A 23131-nucleotide genomic window follows, 5' to 3' on the forward strand; every position below is an offset into this window, starting at 1 on the left:
TGGAAATACATTTGGACGTAGAAACAGTTCTGATCTCCTACCCCTAAAGGAAACATCTGACCGCAGATGTCTGTGTCATACTCAAAAGTCAATTGAAAACCAATTATTCTTCTCTTCTTGTGAAGGAAGAGAAAAAAAGTCCCCACCTACTGAAAATATTTTCCACTCGACTTTAAGTGTGGTGTTCCAAAAAAACCCAACTGACTACATCCTCCAAAGAACAAATGGGTCTAAAAGGTGACACACTGAAACTTGTGGTTTTAAAAAAAAGTCGCCCTTTATCTAGATTAGTGAAGATGTCATACAATATGGGTGTACATTATGGTGGTGTATGATTACTGTAATTGACCTACTAAATAGTGAATAAAGTTATAATATAAAACATATGACTGAGATAGCCCACATCCTGGTGCAGCCGGCACTGTAACAATTATACGAGCAGGCTGTGACTTGAATGGATCGGAAAGTCTGTTCTTTCTTTTAATAAAAACTATTTGTTAATTTGGGTTTCCGGCGCGTTGTGTATTTCCATTTATGGGGCCTGGCTTCCTCCAACCCTGTAGTTAAGAAAAGTACCGCCCCTTGAACATGACTTTGGCGGTGAGTCGACAGGAACTCTCTATCAGAGAGTGGTCTGTTTCAGGTTAGTTTAGGAAGTGGAGGAGGGAGAGTGAGAGACTGGCAATGAAGGTGTGTGCTGTTTAAAATGAGTGTTTATTATAAATCAGACGAGGAGGAGGATGTTGCTGCTGTCGTTGCCGAGTCTGAGCCGCATGTACTTGAAGTGGAAAAGCCTGGGCGAGAAGCTGCTAATGTCGAGTGCAACGGGACCTCAGGCACAGGGCGCCGAGCTGCCATCAGAAAGCACTCCCCTCTTACTTCTTGCTGTCACTCTGGGACAGTCAGAGATTCAGCTGATGAGGGAGGCACTCCAGGTATTATTACTTTCAAACTAACGTTTCAATCCACTTTCCCTGCCCCCCCCCATATGCTGTATAGGTTTTAGTCTTGTCTTGTCTTATCTTTTAAGCGATAAACACTTTTTTTTCGCTCTCAAGGTTAGCCCTAAATTTTTGCCCAGTCATGTAAGTTTTGGCAGTGGCCAGATGTACATTCGTTCTGGGGATTGGGTTACTGCCCCGGAAGGTTCGGTGTCCAGATCAACATCAAAATATCCTCGTCCATTGCTGCATGGAAGACAGTTACAAATCACATTTTGCCCCGCTGTCCTGCTTTCACTCCCTTTTTTTGGGGGGGGGGGCGAGAGACTGTCCACTGGGAAGACACGGTTGCCCACAGTCTACAACCTGCTTGTCTTTGCACTTTATCAGGATGCTGAGAAAAAGAGAAACACCCCTCCCCCTCCAAATTCTAAAAAATCTTCCTGGGGACACCTGCCCACACGTTTGTTTGAAAGTCTGTTGGTTATCAAATGAGGAATGCTAATTTTGTTACAAAATGAAACTCATTTTGCTAGTATACCTCAATAACAACTTGTGTTTATGTATTATGACTTTATATCCTTAGCAAATGTGCATCAAGCTAAAGGGTACTTTTTAAAAACGTTTAAGATATCATCAATCTGTTCAGTGATGTTATTATGTACCTCTGCAACAGTTGGTGCTTGAACCAAGCGCCCTGGTCCAGAGGTAGGAGTGCTACCATTGCAGCACAAGAGAGTCTGAAAACTGAACTTAGCAGTAACTTCACCTTTTTGTATCTTTTTCTAATTCACACTTTTTTAAAGATGTAATGACACAACTCTAGAGCAGGTGGGACTTGAACCCAAGCCTCCTAGCTCAGAAGTAGAGCCAATACCACTGTACCTTAGGGATGGCCAGCAACCTGACTGTCAAGATGGATTTAAAAAGGAGTAGGAGAGGCTTAAGGACTAAAATATATACATACAGCTTTTTGGAACCCAGGGCACCCAAGGCATAATACAAACAATTTAAGTGTGATCGTTGTAGTGATGTAGGAAAGACAGCTATTGGTAGAGGTTGCTGTGCACAGCAATGTGGTTCTGACCAGATGATCTGTTATTGTGAGTTTAATGAAGGGATGAATATTGACCTGGGATAACTGGCCTATGTTCTGTGAAATAGTGGCATGGGAGATTTCTCCATTCACCTGAGAGAAGCTCAGACCTGGAACCCAGAGACATGAATGTCAAGTCATGGCTGATATTCTGGTTAGAATTCCAAAGCATGAAACCGAGGTGGCAGATAGCATAACTGCCACTAATCGGGCAAAAAGGAAAGGGGGGAGATGCACCAGAAGGCCAAGGAGCTGGTTAGTTAGGGGCTTTGACGATGTTGGACTGAAGCAGTTGACAGAGCGGGATTTGTTGAAGGCAAAAGGAGAGGCACGTTGGCTGAGTGGTTAGCACTGCTGCCTCACAGCGCCAGGGACCTGGATTTGATTCCATCCTCGAGCGACTGTCTGTGTGGGTTTCCTCCCGCAGTCCAGAGATGTGCAGGTTAGGTAAATAGTCCATGCTAAATTGCCCATGTGCAGATTAGGTTGGTTACAGGGGAATGGTTCTGAGTGGGATGCTTTGAGGGTCTATGTGGACTTGTTGGGCCGAAGGGCCTGTTTCCACACTGTAGAGATTCTGTGATTCTGTAGAAAAAATGCAGAGGCACTGGAGTCATGGGTTAATGTTAGTAAGGTAGTGAAGACAGTACTGTGTATAAATGCCAATTGCGCTTACTTGTTCACTGGCAAACGCTGGCTGGCCAGCATTTATTGCCCATCCTTGGTTGCCCTTGACTAGGCAGTGGTGAGCTGCCTGTTGAATTGCTGCAATCGGTTTGGTGTAGATTCTTCCACAGTGCATGAATGGAGTGAGTTCTAAGATTTTTCACCCAGTATTCTGGTGAGTGACTTGGTGGAAATCTTGAAGGTAGTGGTGTTCTCTTGTATCTGCTGCCCAGTTCGGGGGGGGTGCGGAGGTTCCTTGTCTACGTTTGAGAATTCATGGGGTTTCGAGTCAAATTTTGAGGACTCCTAAAGCATTTCCCTCCCAACACCACACACTGTGCCTCAACTCTGAGTCTGTTCTGTTGTCGGGACAGGATGAAACGAGGGTTAGTCATGGTGTCCAAGACATTGTGCGTAATGTTTGATTCCATGAGTATGATTATGATTATGTCGGTCTTGACTAGTCTTTGAGATGGCTCTACCAATTCTGCAGTCTGCTGGGAATCTCTGGGTTGCTAGTCCAGTCATATCACTAGGCCGTTAATTCCCCCCTCCTGACTGGCGACCAGGACATGCTGCTGAATAGGTTACAGGCATTAGAGTTGTGGTGAGCTGGACTTTGTACAGAGAGTGTAGACAGGGTGAGAAATAATTTGGAACAGTCAAATCTGGGGCTGGTGAAAATTTGGATGAGTGTTTCAGTGAAATTAGGAATGAAATCAGGCAATGAGCTAGATGTAGGAAGTCTTAGTAATGGATGGAAGGAACATGTTGAGAGGGATGGGCTGGTGGTGGTGACAGTGAGTTGGAAGCAGCAGAGGGACCAGAGTAGAAATTCTCTGTCTCGTATGCTATGATCTGCACATAGATAATGCTGGAGGTGAGAGTAGTGGGCAGGGAGAAGGATTATCAAAGCAGACTGGTTGCGATGATAAGTAGCCAGGGGTTCTCTTGTATCTCCAAGATAATCCTGGGGTGGTGAGTGATCTCAGCAGGCAAGGGCCAGCCTTGAAGATTGTTGCTGTGTGCATTCAGACCAGATATGATGGATGGTTGAACCAGTTTTCTGCTGGATACACTGAACTCTAATCCTTGCACTTGAGGGAGCAAACAGGATCATGCAGGTTGGAATGACCAGGATTTGAAAGAATAAAAGTTCTTTTGGAGACAAGAGCATCAAAGCTGGGGGTAAGCGAATGGTTCTGAAAATTGTTGGCTGCAGAACTTTCCTGACTTGTGGGAGTTTGCAAAAACACATGGTTGTCAATATTTTTGGAGAAAGACATTCATCCTGGGGATGAATATGATTGAACAATACAAGTGGATGTGTGCATGACGTTAGATGGAAAAGATTTTGTCTGGTATTAAGATTTTGGGAATAGTGAGGCTATGGGAGATGTTGAGGCTCTGTGAGGAAAGTCAGGAGGAGGCCAGAGGCCTGAGTAGGTCTATGAATGTTTTGAGGCTAAGCTGTTGTTTCTCTGAAGTAAAGGTGAGAGGGTTAAACTGGGATTGAGTTGCAGATGGTAGACAAAATGACTTTGCTGGCAAAGTTTGAGGTGGAACAAACTGAAATGTATGATGATGTGGAGGAGGTGGGGACAGAGGATGAAACTGGATAATCACTGCAGTGTCGTTTATAATAAAATAATGGTTAACAAAGGGCTGGTTCAGCATGGAACGGTAGCAGAAGAGGAATTATTGTATCATTGTTGGGGTGGGAAAAGCCAATAGCCACCTACAAAAGACAGTGGAAGGGATGGGCCACATGGGACTCCAGATTGAAAGGAGCTGAGTGTCAGCATCTTGGTGGATTACTCCTGGCATTCTTCAGAGACACAGTGAGTTTAATCCAGAGGGATTTTGAACCACAGAAGAGTAAGAAGGTGGAGTGGTGGAGAGATGAGGGAGTGATTTTGAAGCATCCCATACCTGCTAGAAAGAAGCAAGGAAAGCCGTGAACAGAAATGAAAATAACCTGGAACAAATGGTTTTGACAAGGAGCGGGGTGGGGCGGTGTCACTGAATCAATGAGTCTGGGGCGGCACCGAAACCAGGCATAAAGGAAATTTTGCAATACAAAAATAAGGATTTCAAATAAATGAAAAATGTCAGTGGTAAATGGAGGAATCCACACCCCACTTCCCCTCCCCAGCCAAACACCTCCAGCTTGTTCCAGATTTCTTCAATTAGAATAGCTTGACAATTGTTGCACTTTGGTACACGGAGTCCTTTTAATGTTACAGTATCCATTTATCTAGTGCCAATGTTACAGAATCAGTAACCCCTTTAAATGCTAAGGCAACACAAAAGGCAAGAGTCAGGATCAGAAAAAGCTCTTTTTTTATGAAGGCACCCACTCCTGCCCTTGCTCCCCATCCTCCGCCATAGACCTAGTCATAGTCATACAGCATGGAAACACGCCCTTCAGTCCAACTGGTCCACACTGATCATGTTCCCAAACTAAGCTAGCCCCACCTGCCTGCCCTTGGCCCAGATTCCTTCCAAACCCTAGATAATAAAATGTGAGGCTGGATGAACACAGCAGGCCCAGCAGCATCTCAGGAGCACAAAAGCTGACGTTTCGGGCCTAGACCCTTCATCAGAGAGGGGGATGGGGTGAGGGTTCTGGAATAAATAGGGAGAGAGGGGGAGGCGGACCGAAGATGGAGAGAAAAGAAGATAGGTGGAGAGGAGAGTATAGGTGGGGAGGTAGGGAGGGGATAGGTCAGTCCAGGGAAGACGGACAGGTCAAGGAGGTGGGATGAGGTATTTATTCCAGAACCCTCACCCCATCCCCCTCTCTGAAGGGTCTAGGCCCAAAACGTCAGCTTTTGTGCTCCTGAGATGCTGCTGGGCCTGCTGTGTTCATCCAGCCTCACAGTTTATTATCTTGGATTCTCCAGCATCTGCAGTTCCCATTATCACTGATTCCTTCCAAACCCTTTCTGTTCATGTACTTATCCAATTGTCTTTTAAATGTTGTAACGGGACCTGCATCCACCACTTTCTCTCACAGTTCATTCCACACATAAATCGCTCTGTTTAAAATTTTTAAAAAATGCCGCTCACGTCCTTCTCCTCTCTCCCTGAAAATAAGAACCCCCCGCCCCTGTTTTGAACTCTTGTGCCCCACCCCTATGAAAAAGACCCTTGTCATTCACCTGATCTATGCCCCTCAGGATTTTATAAACCTCCACAAGGTCACCTCTCAACCTTGTACGCTGCAGCAAAAAATGTTGGTGTCTTTCCATTCTCTTTTTTTCCCAGAGATCTCAAACTCTGCATTCCTGGCAACATTATGGTAGATCTTTTCTGACCCCTCTCTGATTTAATAATATCCTTCCTACAACAGGGCAACCAGAACTGAAATGTGTGATGATGTGGAGGAGGTGGGGAGAGAAGATGAAACTTGGTAATTACTGCAATGCCATTTGTAATAAGATAATGGTTAGCAAAGGGCTGGTTTGGAATGGAAAGGTAGCAGTACTCGGCCTCCCCAGCAGACGAGGCCTCCCCAGCATCTTTTACAACCTCAACATGACATCCTGATTCCTGCCCAACCAATGAAGGCAACCTTGCTAAACTGGCTCTTAACCACCCTGTCTAACTGTGAAGCAAGTTTCAAAGACTTATGTTGCTGAGCCTTTAATTAAAGCTCTGTAGTCATGTACGTATTGCATGTGCTTTTGTTCAACATTCACTAACACTTTCTTCCCTGTTGGCAGAGTATATGTTGTGCAATAACTCAGTGGTGTAATATGGTGTCACTTCTCATTTCTCAGGACAATCCCTTTGTCAATGATTCCCTGTCTCTAGAAAAAAAATCAAATGAACAGAAGAGATAATGGGAACTGCAGATGCTGGAGAATCCAAGATAATAAAATGTGAGGAGATAATGGGAACTGCAGATGCTGGAGATTCCAAGATAATAAAATGTGAGGCTGGATGAACACAGCAGGCCAAGCAGCACCTCAGGAGCACAAAAGCTGACATTTCGGGCCTAGACCCTTCTTCAGAGACGGGGATGGGGGGAGGGAACTGGAATAAATAGGGAGAGAGGGGGAGGCGGACCGAAGATGGAGAGTAAAGAAGATAGGTGGAGAGAGTGTAGGTGGGGAGGTAGGGAGGGGATAGGTCAGTCCAGGGAAGACGAACAGGTCAAGGAGGTGGGATGAGGTTAGTAGGTAGCTGGGGGTGCGGCTTGGGGTGGGAGGAAGGGATGGGTGAGAGGAAGAACCGGTTAGGGAGGCAGAGGTGGGCTCCACACTGCCCTCCAACCCCACCACACCCGGCACCTTCCCCTGCAACCGCAGGAAATGCTACACTTGTCCCCACACCTCCTCCCTCACCCCCATCCCAGGCCCCAAGATGACATTCCACATTAAGCAGAGGTTCACCTGCACATCTGCCAATGTGGTATACTGCATCCACTGTACCCGGTGCGGCTTCCTCTACATTGGGGAAACCAAGCGGAGGCTTGGGGACCGCTTTGCAGAACACCTCCGCTCAGTTCGCAACAAACAACTGCACCTCCCAGTCGCAAACCATTTCCACTCCCCCTCCCATTCTCTTGATGACATGTCCATCATGGGCCTCCTGCACTGCCACAATGATGCCACCCGAAGGTTGCAGGAACAGCAACTCATATTCCGCCTGGGAACCCTGCAGCCAAATGGTATCAATGTGGACTTCACCAGTTTCACAATCTCCCCTTCCCCTACTGCATCCCTAAACCAGCCCAGTTCATCCCCTCCCCCCACTGCCCCACACAACCAGCCCAGCTCTTCCCCCCCACCCACTGCATCCCAAAACCAGTCCAACCTGTCTCTGCCTCCCTAACCGGTTCTTCCTCTCACCCATCCCTTCCTCCCACCCCAAGCCGCACCCCCAGCTACCTACTAACCTCATCCCACCTCCTTGACCTGTCCATCTTCCCTGGACTGACCTATCCCCTCCCTACCTCCCCACCTACACTCTCTCCACCTATCTTCTTTACTCTCCATCTTCGGTCCGCCTCCCCCTCTCTCCCTATTTATTCCAGTTCCCTCCCCCCATCCCCGTCTCTGATGAAGGGTCTAGGCCCGAAATGTCAGCTTTTGTGCTCCTGAGATGCTGCTTGGCCTGCTGTGTTCATCCAGCCTCACATTTTTATTATCTTAAATGAACAGAAGCCTGACTTTCAGGGACTCTCTGGGTATTGATTGCCTCAGGAGCACTAGTTTGAAAAGGTTTTTCTACTAACAGTATTAGGGGGATGGCATCATGAGAGGGGGAGAGAGTGAGATGAACAGGAGATCAGCGCCAGGGACCAGAGTTCAGTTCCAGCCTCGGGCACCTGTCTGTGTGGAGTTTGCACATTATCCCCATGTCTGTGTGGGTTTTCTCCGGGTGCTCCAGTTTCCTCCCACAGTCCAAAGACGTGCTGGTTAGGTGGATCGGCCATGCTAAATTGCCCATAGTGTTCGGGGTGTGTGGGTTATAGGGGGATGAATTTGGGTGTGATGCATCAATGGGCAGTGCGGACTTGTTGGGCTGAAGGGCCTGTTTCCACACTGTAGGGAATATAATCTAAGTGGGAACAGAAAGAAAATTGTTGAAATGTAGTTTATCAGCCAGCTTGAAGGTATTATGACTGTTCTGTGGCCATCACATCTTTGAGGTGGGGCTTTAACAGGGACCTTGTGCCACAGCTTGATAAGTTCTACACCCAGTTGGATCAAATATAATGAGAATCAGACTGAAAACCCAGCTTGAATAGATTTTGAGATAGTAGGAACTGCCGATGCTGGAATCTGAGATAACAGGTGCAGAGCTGAATGAACACAGTAGGCCAGGCAGCATCAGAGGAGCAGGAAAGCTGACATTTCAGAAAATAGCTTTTTGACATTGAATTAGCAGATAAAGATTGTTGCTCACTGTAGAGAAATGTCTATTGAGATTGGAAATGCAGGTGCTCATTGGGACAGTGTTCGAGGGTAGATTGGTGAGGCTACAAATGCTATGCAAAGGTTCAGGAATAGGTCACAAGTGATTTTTATTTTTGTCACACATTGGATCAACCATGTGTTGTGCTCTCGCATCTGGTTATGCATGACTCCAGGGAAATGTTAAGTACTGGAGAAATGGGTCCCCATACGTTGTTACAGAGCCTGAGGCATGTTTAGTTCCTTTCAGAGATTGTGATTCACTTTTAGTATGTTTTTAACAGGACTTGGTTCTTCAAATAAATTCTGTTGCATTCCCAGTGAATTAGGTGAGATGAGGCTTATAAATTGAAGCTACTGGAAAAGAAAATAGGATGTGAATAATGAGTGTGAATAGGCTTTGAATAAAAAAGCAAAATGTTGCAGATGCTGGCATTATAAACTAAGAGCAAAACTCCAGGAACTACTGTGCTGATTAGACATTACCTGTGGAGAGAGAATCCATGCTTTGGGGAGATGTCACTCCTGATGAACTTTTTTTTTTGCTTTGCAACACTAACTGTTTCTGTCTCACTCAGGCATAGGCCGTAAATAAAGCTGTGACTGCCAAAAGGTTAGGATTATGTGCAGGTGTATCAACTTTTAAAATTGCCAACTTTACTTTCTGAAGGTGACACTCAAACATTCAGATCAAAGTGCCACAAGACTGTTGATCCCAATTAAGTTTGTACTTCAGTCAGCAATAAATATAAAACTTTTTTTTATTCGAATATTTGAGTGATACTTTGAAAAGCCAAACTCAAATGAAAGCTCATAAAAGTTTGATAAGCCCTCAGTTAATGTCAGTGAGGTTTGTGCAGTAAGAGAGAATTTGAGATTTTATTTTCACAAAAGCTGGAGTATGTTTCTGAATGGTAGGAAATCAGATTGAACCGGAGTGGACACATCAACACAGAGCACATCCATCTGTGTTGATAGTCATGACTGTTCATGTGAGTTTTCGTTTCAACTTTGTCTGGTACCAGTGATAGCTATTCTGTGGCTGTGAGAGGTGTGTGTTACAATGCCAGCCATTCGGTTTACTTTTGCATGAGTCATGTTGTGACATAACTCATCACTTCCTGCTTTCTGAGAGTCAGATTATACAAGGGACTGAAAGCCAATTTCTGCTGCGATTGTTACGATTCTTGTGGTTTAGTGCTTGTGTCTGACTCAAATTTGTCAGTTCAATTCCCCCTCTAAAGATTTAAATGCATAGTAAGGGCTGGTGTTGCGCTACAGTGCGAGCATGCGCTGTATTGTCAAAAGTACACTTCTTCAAGGATGCACAGAATAACCCTTGATTTTTTTTGGTTAGTTGAAAAGCGGGGCATTTATTCCCAGTGCCCTGATCAATATTAACTCCTCAAATGGCATCACCGCTGAAACAGATTCTTTGGCGTTTAGATGAATGAGAGTCGAGCTCATAGAAACTTACAAAATGTTTAGAGGAATGTTTATAAGCCTGATAGAATCTATAGAATTAAGAAATCCCTACAGTGTGCAGAAGCAGGCCATTTGGCCCATCGAGTCCACACTGACCCTCTGAAGAGCATCCCAGCCACACCCACCCCATTCCAGCTACCCTGCATTTCCAATGGCTTATCCACGTAACTTACACATTATGGAACACTGAGGCAATTTAGCATGGCCAATCCACCTAATTTTCACATCTTTGGACTCTGGTGGGGTTGGGGGGCATAACCCAGGAATACACAGGGAGAATGTGCAAACGCCACACAGTCGCCCGAGGGTGGAATCAAATCCGGTCCCTGGTGCTGTGAGGCAGCAGTGCTAACCACTGGGAGGCATAGGCCGGAATAGATTGTGAGAATCTTTTCCCCATGGCAAATGTGCCTAAGACTAGAAGGTGTAAGTATAAGGTGAAGAGTAAGTGGTTTAGAGGAGATCTGAGGGGGTAAAAAAGACATTGTCAGCGAAAAGGTGGTAGAAATATGGAATATGCTGCCTGACGGGGTGGGAGAGTCAGGAAGAAGTAGTTCCATTATAACACATATTTTGGTAATGTGAATTAACTGTAACATGATTGAATCGTGAATGCTGCTTGGATAATGTGAACTTTCTGCTGTACTGGCATAGTGATTTCCCTATAATGTGATTTTCTATAGTGTGACGTCATAAAAGAACACAACAGTTGCATTACAGGAGAGTTACCTGTACATCAAATAATTTAAGAAGCATCTAGATGAGCACTTAAAATGCTAGGAAATAGTATGCTATGGATCAAGTGCAGGTAAATGGGATATATAGTTTGATAGGCCTGTTTTGTATTGCTGTATGACAATTGTACAAAAAAAAGGCAGAGTTAATAAAGAAAAACATTTCACTTTGCTGTGGGGTTTAGAACCAAGGGAGAAGGCTATGATCTGGAAGTAAGCCTAATGTCAGACACTGGTCCAGTGTTCCTTGATCTGTTCATTATTGCATTGCTGTTTGTGGGATCCTTCTATGCACTAATTAGCTGCTGCATTTCCTGTTTGACAATGGTGGCAACATGGCAGCAAACCACTTTTATCTACAGAGCTTTGGGATGTCCTGTGGTTGCCAGAAGTCTTAGATCAGTCTGAGTCTTTGCTTTAATGTAAAACATACTGGGAGAGTGCCCGGAGACTTATTAATCACCAAAGTGGTGAAGTGATTTCAGTGACTCTTGTAACCTTTTTTTTGCTTATGTGGCACACATTTCAAGCAGCTGCTATCTGTCAGCATTCACTCGCTTCCTACATGATGCATGTGCTCAGAATTAATTGAAAAGAAACAAGCTAGCTGGACTTTGTTCATTTTACTGCTATAACCTAACTTGTACAAAATGCTATTCGTCCATCATTCCTGTATTCACTAAAGCTGTTGCTGCTCCTCATTCAACAATGTCTCCATCTAAAAATTCTCACTTTCTTGTTTTCAAATCTGTATTATCCTTTAATTCACTTGTGGGATATGGGTGTCACTGGCTTATATTAGCTGTTCCTAGTTGTCCTTGAGAAGGTGGCGGTGAGCTTCCTTTTTGAACTGCTGCAACTCGGGGGTAAAAAAACCAAAATGGTGGGCAGGAGAGGATCCTTGCTCTAAGTGCTGCATTTCCCTTTTTTTATTTGAGGTTTTTTTTTAGTGTTGGAGCTGATTTTTCTCACTCCCTTGGAGCAGTAATTTACTTTTTATAAGTTTTGCACTTGTTTGTAGCACTTTTAAGAACGACCATAAGCAGTGATACAGTAAGTGAGAGCATGAAACAAAGTTTCGGGAGAGGGACCACATGGAGAGATCTAGAGATCAATAAGAATCCATCAAAAGGATTAAGCAATGAACGTTCACAGCTGACCCTGGGAGACCTCAGTATGGGAATGACACACAGTTGCTGGGAACGATCACTGATTTCAGAGCCTGATCAGCTAAGTGTTTGATTTTAAGATAGCAAAAAAAAATTTAGGATTTTTAATTCAATAATAGTGAGTAGTATGTGGTCATTTTTAAAATGTTTTACTGAGATCTGTCACTTGATTAAAATTATAATATAAAAGATTACCCTAGAGCAGTGTTTTTGAGCTGGAAGACTGAGCGAAAGCAGAGTTTTTGAGCAAATTTGTTTTTTTGATATATTCTGGCTCAGTAGATTGTTTGAAGGTGCAGAGGTGGCTTTTGGTAGAGTGATGGAGTTTGGGAGATTGGGGAGAATTTCATTGTTACTAATGATTATGTCTGCAGGAAATAAGTGAATGAAAATCCAATTGCAGCAGTTAGAGGCAATTAGGAATGTACAGGAGCTGGGGGTGTAATGGATGGCACTTGCAGGGAGGTAGAAAAACTGCAGATACAGTCAGTGAGATGGGTTACCTCCTAGGAAAGACAGGTTTGGTTGGGTAGACTGTCCCAGGAGACTCCTGCGCTATCCCCATCTCAAGCAGGTTTCGGAGTTAACAGTTCGGGTCTGGTGTCCCTTCTCAGAACGTTAACTCTGATCACAGATGCTGCCAGACCTGCTGAGCTTTTCCAGCAACTTCTGTTTTTTTCGTTCCTGACTTCAGCATCCGCAGTTCTTTCGGTTTTTATGCTGTTTTGGATACTGTAGTAGGGGCAGGTGGGGAATGGACTCTCAGGGGAATGTAGCACTGACAGCCAAGTTTCTGGTACAGAGACTGGCTCTAATGTAATGAGGGGTACATCAGGTGCCAGGCGATTTTTGTGATAGAGGTCTCTCAAGGTAGAGGCACAGATAGGTCTCACTGTCAGCCACACAAATGACTAAGGATCAGAGATATCTCCAAGCGGGTACAGAATATTCTCAAAGGGGAGTGTGACCAGCAGAAAATTGTTGTCATTGGTACCAGGAGATTTTTGCACTATCTGATTAGCCCTCCTGCTCTGCCAGATGGTCACACATTCCTTTCCTTCCTGGGGAATCTGAGTCTGTGGTGTGACCACCTCTTTCTACATGATACGTTCTGTCTTTGTGAACGTTCCACATTGTCCCCAGACACCATCCAAATCCGAAACTCGGGCTTCCAAGAGCTGCAGCTGGACACAGTATACGCATGCAGCTCATGGGCACTGGAAATGCCTGGCTTCCCACATCAAGCAAGAGGAACAGACTACAATTTGGAGCTCTCCTGCCAAGCCTTTATTCCTTTGTAATTTACAATTATAATATCAACTGTAAACTTTCTGGAAGTTGTTTAGGCTTGCACTGGCTGTCGACCTTCCTTTCACAATGTTCTGTCTCCTCTCTTTTCTTTATTATGGTTACAGTAATGTAATGTTTGGGCTGACCCATTCCTTAACACCACGTTTTTCTATGATATCCTTCATGCCTGTGCTGACTGTGAAGCCCACTCCCAGGATGCAAATGAGCAATGTATCAGCACCCTCAGGCTGGGACTGAGATATCATTGTTTTTGTAGAAACATGGCTCAGGGAGGGACAGGACTGGCAGCTTAATGTTCCAGGGTATAGATACTATAGGGAGTGGAGGAGATGGTAAACAGAAAAGGAGGCGGTGGGGAGTGGTGTTTTTTTTTGTTAAGGATAACATTACAGCTGTACTTAAGGAGGATATTTCTGGGAGGATGTCCAGTGAAGTTATTTGGGTGGAACTGAGAAATAAAAAAAGCTTGGTCACCTAACTGGGATTGTATTATAGACCCCCTCAGTAGCCAGTGGGGAAATTGAGAAGCAAATATGTAGGGAGATCTTCGATACCTAAGAATAAGGGAACATGAAATAGCTTTGACAAATCGGGTTAGGGAGAAATAAAGGGATGCTCCAAGTACGCTAAGGACAGAAGAATAATTAGGGAGACAATACGGCCCCTTTAAAGATGAACAAGGCTGCCTATGTGTGGAGCTGGGGGAAGATACTAAACAAATACTTTGTACAGTGTCTTAGGTTTTATTGGTAGAGGGATTGAGTTCCAGAGCCGTGATGTCATGCTGCAACTGTACAAAACGCTAGTGTGGCCTCATTTGGAATATTGCGTGCAGTTCTGGTCGCCCCATTGCAGGAAGGATGTGGAAACATTGGAAAAGGTGCAGAGGAGATTTACCAGGATGTTGCCTGGTCTGGAGCACAGGCCCTATGAAGAAAGGCTGAGGGATTTGGGTCTGTTCTCATTGGAGAGAAGCAGGCTAAGAGGGGATTTAATAGAGACATACAAGATGATCAGAGGATTAGACAGGGTGGACAGTGAGAGTCTTTTTCCAAGGATGAGGACTTCAGCTTGTACAAGGGAGCATAGCTACAAATTGAGGGGTGATAGATTTAAGACAGATGTCAGAGGCAGGTTCTTTACTCAGAGTGGTAAGGGCATGGAATGCCCTGCCTGCCTATGTAGTTAACTCAGCCACATTAGGGGCATTTAAACAGTCCTTGGATAAGCATATGGATGATGATGGGATAGTGTAGTGGGAGGGGCTTAGATTAGTTCACAGGTCGGCGCAACATCGAGGGCCGAAGGGCCTGTTCTGTGCTGTATTGTTCTATGTTCTATGTATCAGGACTTACTGCAGAGAAGAATGTGGAAGCTAGAAAACTTGGGGAAAGAAGTAGTGATATCTGGAAATGTGTCCATATTTACGGAGGAGGTGCTAGATGTTTTAAAATGCAAAGAGGTAGATTAATCCCTGGGATCTGATCAAGTGTACACCAGAACTTTATGGGAAGCTAGGGAAGAGATTGCTTGACCCATTGTTGAGATATTTGTATCATCGATAGCCATGGGTGAGGTGCTGGAAGACTAGAGATTGCTTAAAGTGGTGCCATTATTTACATAAAGTTGGAAGGAAGAGCTAGAGAACTGTAGACTGGTGAGCCTGACATTGGTGGTGAGCAAGTTGTTGGTGGGGATTCTGAAGGACAGGATTTACATGTACTTGGAAAGGCAGGGACTGATTATGGACAGTCAACATGGCTTTGTGCACAGGAAATTGTGTCTCATTAATTTTTTTTCGGAATAAGTGACAAAGAAGATTGAAGGCAGAGTGGTCGATATTGACTATAGGGAAATCAGCAAGGTGTTTGAGGTTCCGCATCGTAGACTGATTTGTGAGTTTAGATCACATGGGATCGGGGGAGCCAGCCAATTCAGTACAAAATAGGCTTGAAAGTAGGAGACGGAGTGAATGTGAAGGGTTGTTTTCAGACCAGAGGCCTGTGACCAGTAGGGTTCCCCAAGAATCGGAACTAGGTCCACTGCTTTTTGTCATCTATTTATATAAATGATTTGGGTGTGAATATAGGAGGAATGGTTAGTAAGTTTACAGATGACACCAATATAGGTTGTGTAGCGGACATAGAAGAAGGTTATCTTGGAGTACAACAGGACCTTGACCACTTGGGCTGAGGGGTGGCATATGGACTTTAATTTAGATTAATGTAAGGTGTTGCATTTTGGAAAGGCAAACCAGGGTAGCAGTCGCACAGTTGATGGTAGGGCCCTGGGGAGTATTGCTGAACAAAGAGAGCTCAGGGTGCAGGTGCACAGTTCCTTGAAAGTGGAGTTGCAGGTAGACAGGTTCTTGAAGAAGGCATTTGGTATTCTTGCCTTTATGGGTCAGGGCATTGGGATGCCATGTTGTGGTTGTACAGGACGTTGCTCAGGCCACTTTCGAAACACTGCATTCAATTCTGGTCCCTATGTGAAAGGAAAAATGTTGTGGAACTTGAAAGGAATGGGGAAGTATTTACAAGCATGTTGCTGGGATTGGAGGCTTTGATCTATAGGGAGAGGCTGAACAGGCTGGGATGTCATAGTGGCTCAGTGGTTAGCACTGCAGCCCCACAGCGCTAGACTCGCTTTCGATTCCAGCATCAGGCAACTGTCTGCGTGGAATCTGTATGTTCTCCCCATGTCTGCGTGGGTTTCCTCCAAGTTCTTAAATTTCCTCCCACAGTCCAAAGATGTGCAGGTTAGGGGAATTGGCCATGCTAAATTTCCCGTCATGTCCAGGAATATTTAGGTTAGATGAATTAGCCGTGGGAAATGCAGGTTTACAGGAATGGGGTTGGTGGGGTTACTTTGGGTAGGATGCTGTTCAGTGAGTGTGTGTGGACTTGTTAGGTCCATTAGCCTGTTTCTGCACTGTAGGGGATTCTGTATGGGAATAAAAAAGGCTGGAGCTTTTTCCCCCTGAAGTGTTGGATGCTGAGGGGTGACCCTTAGAGAGGTTTATGAAATCATGTGAGGCACGGTTAGGATGAATAACCAAGCTCTTTTTCCCCATGGTGAGCGAGCCCAAAACTAGAGGGCATGGATTTAAGGCAAGAGGGGAAAGATTTAAAAGAGACTGAGGCACAGCGATTTCCTGGACATGCTGGTAGTTGTGTGGAATGGCCTACCCATTCGGCTGTATACATGAATAAGAAGGCTTTAGGGGGAAATGGACCCATACGCAGACAAGTGGGACTGGATCAGTTTAGGATATCTGAATGGAGGGATTGGACTGAAGGGTCTGTTTCCGTGCTGTATAATTCTATGACTCTGTCATAGGTAGGCCCACAACACTTAGGGAAGGAAAATCCGTAAACCATCATATTAGTGTAAACTTAGATTTCTGCATTTTACTGTGTCCTCATTTACTGAGGTATTAAGTTCCACAATTCTATCCCTAAACTTTCTTCCTTCTTTAAGACTGGTGGATGTGGGCACAATTCCAATGTTTAAAAGATGTTTAAACAAGTACATGAAGAGGAAAGATTTGGAGAAATATGAGCTAAGAGCAGGCAGGGGAAACTAGTTTGATTTGGGATTTATGTTCAGCATGGACTGGTTGGAGCAAAGAGTCTGTTTCTGTGCTGTGTGACTGCCCTTCAAAATCGAATTCTTTCACCTGGCCAAACATCTCCACTTATTGGTGTTAAATTTTATTAAATCATACAACATAGAATTTTACAGTACAGAAGAAGGCCATTTGACCCATTGTGTCTGTACTGGCTTCTGAAAGAGATATCCAGCTAGTCCTGCTCATCAGCTCCATTTCCATGGCCTTTAACTTCACTTTCAAATATTTATGCAGCTCTCTCTTTTGAACCCTTGTCAGGAATTTGCCTCCACCATTCTCCCAGGCAGTGCATTCCAACTGAGTAGAGAAATTTCCCCTCTCTCGCTTGCATGTTTTGTGTTCTCTAAAGCCCCCCTGAAACAGTTTACAACATATATGCTTTTAATACAAGTTGGTTTTGTCATTACCTCCATCTGAAAACCGAGAGAAACCTAAGTTAATAAAGGAACTGTTTAAAAGCTAGACATTTGCTGCAGTGCTTCCTTGGGCTTATGTCTTAGGCCCCACCAGCGGTAGTGGCATCAATGACCTTCACTTCTCCAGTACAGTGTCAGAGTGGGACCTTTTGCTGAATGTTTCAGAGTGCAGTTCAGTTTGCAGCAACTTGGATACTGAGGCAGTCTGCTGATCTGAACTTAAACCTCACATCCTCCTGACTCTGAGCCAAAGTGCTGCTGAGTCACTGATGTTGTCACACTCTCGGTATAACTTGTCCTTTTCTTTAACCTTGCACAGCAGGATGTTGGAATTAGCAGTGAGTCGCACAAATAATGCGTCCATAAGAACAAGTCAGAAGTTGGAAATTCTGCATTGAATAACTCTTACCTGTTGACTGCCCAGAGTCTCTGCAGCACCAACAAGACACAGATCAGGGCTGTGATGGAATACGACCCACTTGTTTGCAGGGGTACAGCTCCTACACGTACATGAGGAGTTGGACTACATCCAGGACAAAGGAGAGGATTTGATTGGTGGCCCATCCATGACATTCAACACTCCTTTCCCTCCAGCCCTGATGTGGATGGTACCCACTTGGGGAAATGCGTGATGCTTGTAGCAAATAATGACGGATCCTCCAACAGCATTCTCCAGCTCTCAATCTCTATCACTTTGAGGGTCAAACACAGCCGATGCACAGGAACATCACCTATGGTGATCCTCTCCAGGCCACGTACATCTCACCCTTGCTTCACTATCACTCACTGGTTCAAACTTCTGGAGCTTCCTTCTGCAGGTGTCCAGGAGAAAGGTGATTTATCTTTAAGGTAGAGCCAGGCCATTGAGGGGTAATATCAGAAAACGGTACTTCACACTAAAGGTATCTGGAATTTTCTCAACTTTTTCAGGTGGGATTTGATGGATTGTTTCAGAAATTTTGCTTTTTATTTAGCAAGGGTGTTTTTCTAAAAAAGAGAAAGTTGACAGGAGACTTGACGGAGGTGCTCCAAGTCACAAGGCATCTAGACAGAATAGATAGGGAGATAACATAGTGTGGAGCAGGAGAAACACAGTGAACCAGGCAGCACCAGAGGAGCAGGAAAACTGATGTTTTGGGTCGGGACGTTTCTGAAGAAGGGTCCTCACCTGAAGCGTCAACTTTCCTGCACCTCTGCTGCCTGGCCTGTTGTGTTCTTCCTGCTCCACACCGTTACCTCTAACTCTAGCATCAGCAGTTTTTACTATCCCCATAGATGGGGATATACTGTTCCTCTGAGCAGAAGAATTTAGAAGGGGAAGGCACGGATTGAAGGTACTTGATAAAAGAAGTAACAGGAGAAGAGAAACTTTAAAATCTAGGCTGAGTATGATAGATGCAACATTCAATTTTTAACCTCTCCATGAAGGAAGCAGGGATAGAAGTCTGGCACTAGGCGCATTTGCTTGTTGAGAACCAGCACAAACATAATGGGCAGGATTTCACTAGCTGTGAAAATGGTGGTCCTGTGGGATTTTGTTTTTCAAAGAAGAATGAATATACATAGTCGGCCAAATGACATTGGTTTCAGTTTGCTAGGCCTTTTGATTCTCAAAGTTGGGAATGACAGGTGCAGTGATATCGTTGTCACAGGTACAATTATTAAATTTTATAAAGTGCCTTGGTATTCATTTTCCTTCCTTACTAACTGAGAAACTGAGGACAGGATTTTCCGATACTTAGAAGCAAAATGTAGAGCATGATGTACTATTCTAAATGGCGGTGGAAACAGCCTGCAAATTGCAGACCAATGTTTGAGCTCTCTTTAATTTCTGTCTCCAAAGATGGATCTGTATGACCTAGACCCATGATTCTCAGTACAACTTTTGAAATTTAAATGATTATGGTTATAATAGTGTATCTATTCTAAATTTGGAAAGCATTCATGAAGAGTTAACTTCAGCCTAGCTTGATGGATTTCCACAACTCCCAATAGATCCATCATTTAGACTGCTGTTTTAGTGACTGTTGTTCATAGGCACACACCCCTTTGCCCTTACTGAGAACAGCAATATCAGTGCTTGGTAGTTTGCTGCAAAGTTGAACACTCAGACCCACTACCTATTCAGTGGAAGCCTACTGTAAATCAAATAGAAAATCAGTCTCCAAAATTCCTACTATGTGGGCAAATTTAAGCTCAAACTTAATACTCCTTTTAAGGATGAGGAAATGTGGGTTCAAGTCGAAGCCTGTAAGAGGAATCAAATGCGTCCAATGATTTTCAACCTTACCGCTTTGTAATTTTCTTGTTACATGTCACATTGTGCCACAGTCACATACTGTCAGAGTTTCATGGGTTCGGCCAAAGTTATGTAATAAGAAGCTTGTGTTTTGAGCAGCATTATACAGGCTCAGCAGCCAATTGACTGCAGTACTGAATAAACATCCAGAAGTTGTGGACTTTGTGAAGAAGCAATTACTGTATACTGTAGTTCTTGGGGCTAAAGCAATGAAAGGGTATAGAGAAAACAGGAAACAGGTGGGAGAGTTGGATGATCAGCCATGATCATACTGAATGGTGGGGCAGGCTTGAAGGGCCACATGGCCTATTTCTGCTCCTATTTTCACTGTAACTTACATTCAACATGGCAAGATACAACAGTAAATCGAATCCCACACAGATGGTGGTTCAGCTTAGTGGGGGAGGGAAAAAACCGAAATGACTAGTAACTAGCGGCTCAAAAGTGCAGCGGGTTCATTGCAGTTTCTCTTTGGGGAAAGGAACCTGTTCTCTTGTATGCCCAGGACTCAAGTCTGCCTTTTTGTAATGCAGTGGTAATGTCCCTACCCCTAGGATGCTGAGCTTCATGTCCCATCTGCTCCAGTAGTGTGTAATAACATCTCTGAACAGGTTTGATTTTTAGACAAAAAAACTCCAGTCTGATGTCAAGTTCACATGAAATGGCTTAGTCTTAATAGTTCTTAAATATGGTAGTAAAATTCAAGGAGCCGATCAGTTGTTCGCTCCCTCCCTCTCAAATGTGGATTTACTTAAGGAGCATTGTCTTTCAAGACATTATTGGCTCCATCAGCTTGAATCTGCTTCCCACAAACAGGAGCAAAACTGAATGGTGTAATGTGAAAGGGCGAAGTTCTAATAGGCGTTAGGCAAAAGGGCTAAATGCATCACGAGGAAGCACTTATTTACACTGTGAGCAATTACAGTCAGGATGGTACTGCTGAGTGCATGATGGAGGCACGTTCAATCTTCGCTTTCAAAGAAAGAGAGACTTGGATAACCTGAAGAGAGTTTTCAGGGCTGCAGGGAGAAAGCAGGAAAATGGGATTAGCCATTAATTAGAAATCGGTACGGTACACAGTACTCCAAATGTGGTCATTCTGGCTGCCCTGCTATAGGAAAGGGCGCAACAAAGATTTACAACGATGTTACTGAGACTGGAGGGATTGAGTTGTAAGGATGGATTGGAAACTGGTTTTCATCCACCCCCACCCCCGAGCTTTTGAGACTGATGGGTGATCTTTTGTAGGGGTTTATAAAATCATGAGGGAAATGGATAGGGTGAATAGCCAAGGTCTTTTTCTTCCCCCTCAAGAGTAGTGGAGTCCAAAGCTAGAGGGCATAGGTTTAAGGTGACAGGGGAAAGATTTGAAAGGCAACTTTTTCATACAGAGGGTGGTGCATATGGAATGAGCTGCCAGAGGAAGTGGTCAAGGCAGGTACAATTACAATGTTGAAATGTGCATTAGTCCATGGATAGGAAAGATTCAGCGGGATATGGGCCAAACACAGGCAAATTGGACTGGTTCGGTTTAGGAAACCTGTTTGGCCCACATGAGTTCCTGTGCTATATGACTGACTGCACATCCAGAAATGCAGTCTGAGATGCTTTCCTCCCAAATTTGGATTGTGTCTGGAGACAACAGCGTGAATTAACAGTAAGTGAATAGACTGGACTGACAGTAGTGCTGCAGATAGTAGTGGGAGAAACATGACAGATTGGCTTGACATGTAAGCAACTTATATAATATTTAAATAGTATTACTCCCTGTTAACTGTACCAGAGAGAATTCAGGTGATCACATTCTCACATCTACCCTTTGCCCAAAGCATTAAGTTCAAAAACCTTATCAAATGTAATGATCTCTGGCCGACGTTCTAGTACAGGCCATTCCACTGTAACTTCTGTGCTCTGTGGCGCCCTCACCTTCACTGTCCTTACCCTCCAATGCACTCCAACATTTAACCACTATCTGACCTTGCTACCATTAGCCTAGCTCCACATTGTGCATTATCATATTTTTCTGTTGAAACTAATCATTTGAATAGTTTAAGGTGAGTGAACTTGACAGGATTTAAAGGGATCTAGATAAATTACCTAGTCTCATCATTAGCTGATTTTTTTTTTTGTTTTAATAGAAGAAGCATGCACATTCTGGTTCAGGGCTCAAACCTATACAATAGTCTGACTTTCTGTGGAAAGTATCCAAAAGATTCTGATCTCATTGACAGTTTGTTATATGTTCCAGTCCACGTTAGGGCTTTTGGTTAATTGAACAATATATTCGTTCGGCTGTCTGTTTTGGCTGAGTTTATAATTGACTGAGTACATGAATTAAATTCAGAAAATTGTGGGTAATTTTCAGAATCTTACCCCCAAAAGGAGATGCTTGAGGACCCTCCGAAGGAAAGCAAAATGCTAACCTCTGCTACTGGATGCCACAGTTTACCCTGGAATTCAACTTCGATTCCAAGCCAAATTGACCGTTGTGATGTAATTTGGGTTGACCAACGTACATAGCTGATTAACTGACTGTATAAAATAGTACATTTGGGGAGAGATTCTGATTAATACTATCTGTACTATGCTTTACTTGAACATTGTTGATGCTGAAGAAGTTTCTCGAGGAAGGAAAGGATTTTGTACCCATGTCCCACCGTCAAATAATGATGCTATCAGGCTGACGGACCTGGACCCATTTTATGTAGAACAACACAGCTTGAAAACCAGAAGGTTTTTAACCTTTGAACCTTGCTGTGCTAATAAAAGTACACCTTTACTCCTTTTCTCTCAAACTAATGAAGACACCTTCACTACAGATCAGATTGATCACTTGAACAACAATGGAAAGAAATGTGACGGAATTACAATCTTTTATTTTGTATCCCTACTTCAAAAGTTAGTTTCTGCTCACCTATTGAAATAGGAGTGTGCACACGTGCGTGCTGGGAGAATAGGGGTACTGGATGGTAAGGGAGCTCCGAGCTATCCCCTGTTGAGTCAGTTATTAGTGACTTGAATCTGTCCCGTGTTGTTCAGGAAGTGTTCAGCTTTCAACTTGGCATCATTTGAGAGAAGTGGGAGGTATTCCTATAAAGTTGGCCTTCATTCAGTCTGTGGTAAACTGCCCGTCTTAAATTCTATTACATGCCCAAATGGAGTGCAAGTGGCGCCTCTGAATTTCTGAAGCCAGTGGCTAGTTTTGCCTTACTGGGGTACATGTCATTGGTAAAATAACATGTGATTGTGGGGATAAATATGTCTTAATCTGCAGCAACAGATCAGGAGCTTGCTGCACCAGCGAACACCAGGTCAAAGGAAATTAGTTTCTCCAATAAACAAGCCTTTCTTTGATTTTTCAGTGCACGGGTGCCAAGTATGTTTTTGTTTTCATCTAACACGGTGACATTGTCATCGGCAAATTTGCTCGACCAAGCAATTTGTACCTGCTAGGAG

General features: G+C 44.1%; 1 protein-coding gene across 1 annotated transcript in view; it reads left to right on the forward strand.

Moving 5' to 3' along the window:
* The first annotated feature begins 593 nt into the window (after positions 1 to 593).
* Positions 594 to 23131, forward strand: part of slc35g1 (solute carrier family 35 member G1) — a 40428-nt gene continuing 17890 nt past the window's right edge. Inside the window, exon 1 of the mRNA XM_048551479.2 lies at positions 594 to 935. Coding sequence (XP_048407436.1) covers positions 707 to 935 — 229 coding nt within the window. The 5' untranslated portion in view covers positions 594 to 706. The remainder of the gene's footprint in view (positions 936 to 23131) is intronic.

Source organism: Stegostoma tigrinum, chromosome 20 (genome assembly GCF_030684315.1).
Source record: "Stegostoma tigrinum isolate sSteTig4 chromosome 20, sSteTig4.hap1, whole genome shotgun sequence".
In the NCBI taxonomy this organism is placed as follows: Eukaryota; Metazoa; Chordata; class Chondrichthyes; order Orectolobiformes; family Stegostomatidae; genus Stegostoma; species Stegostoma tigrinum.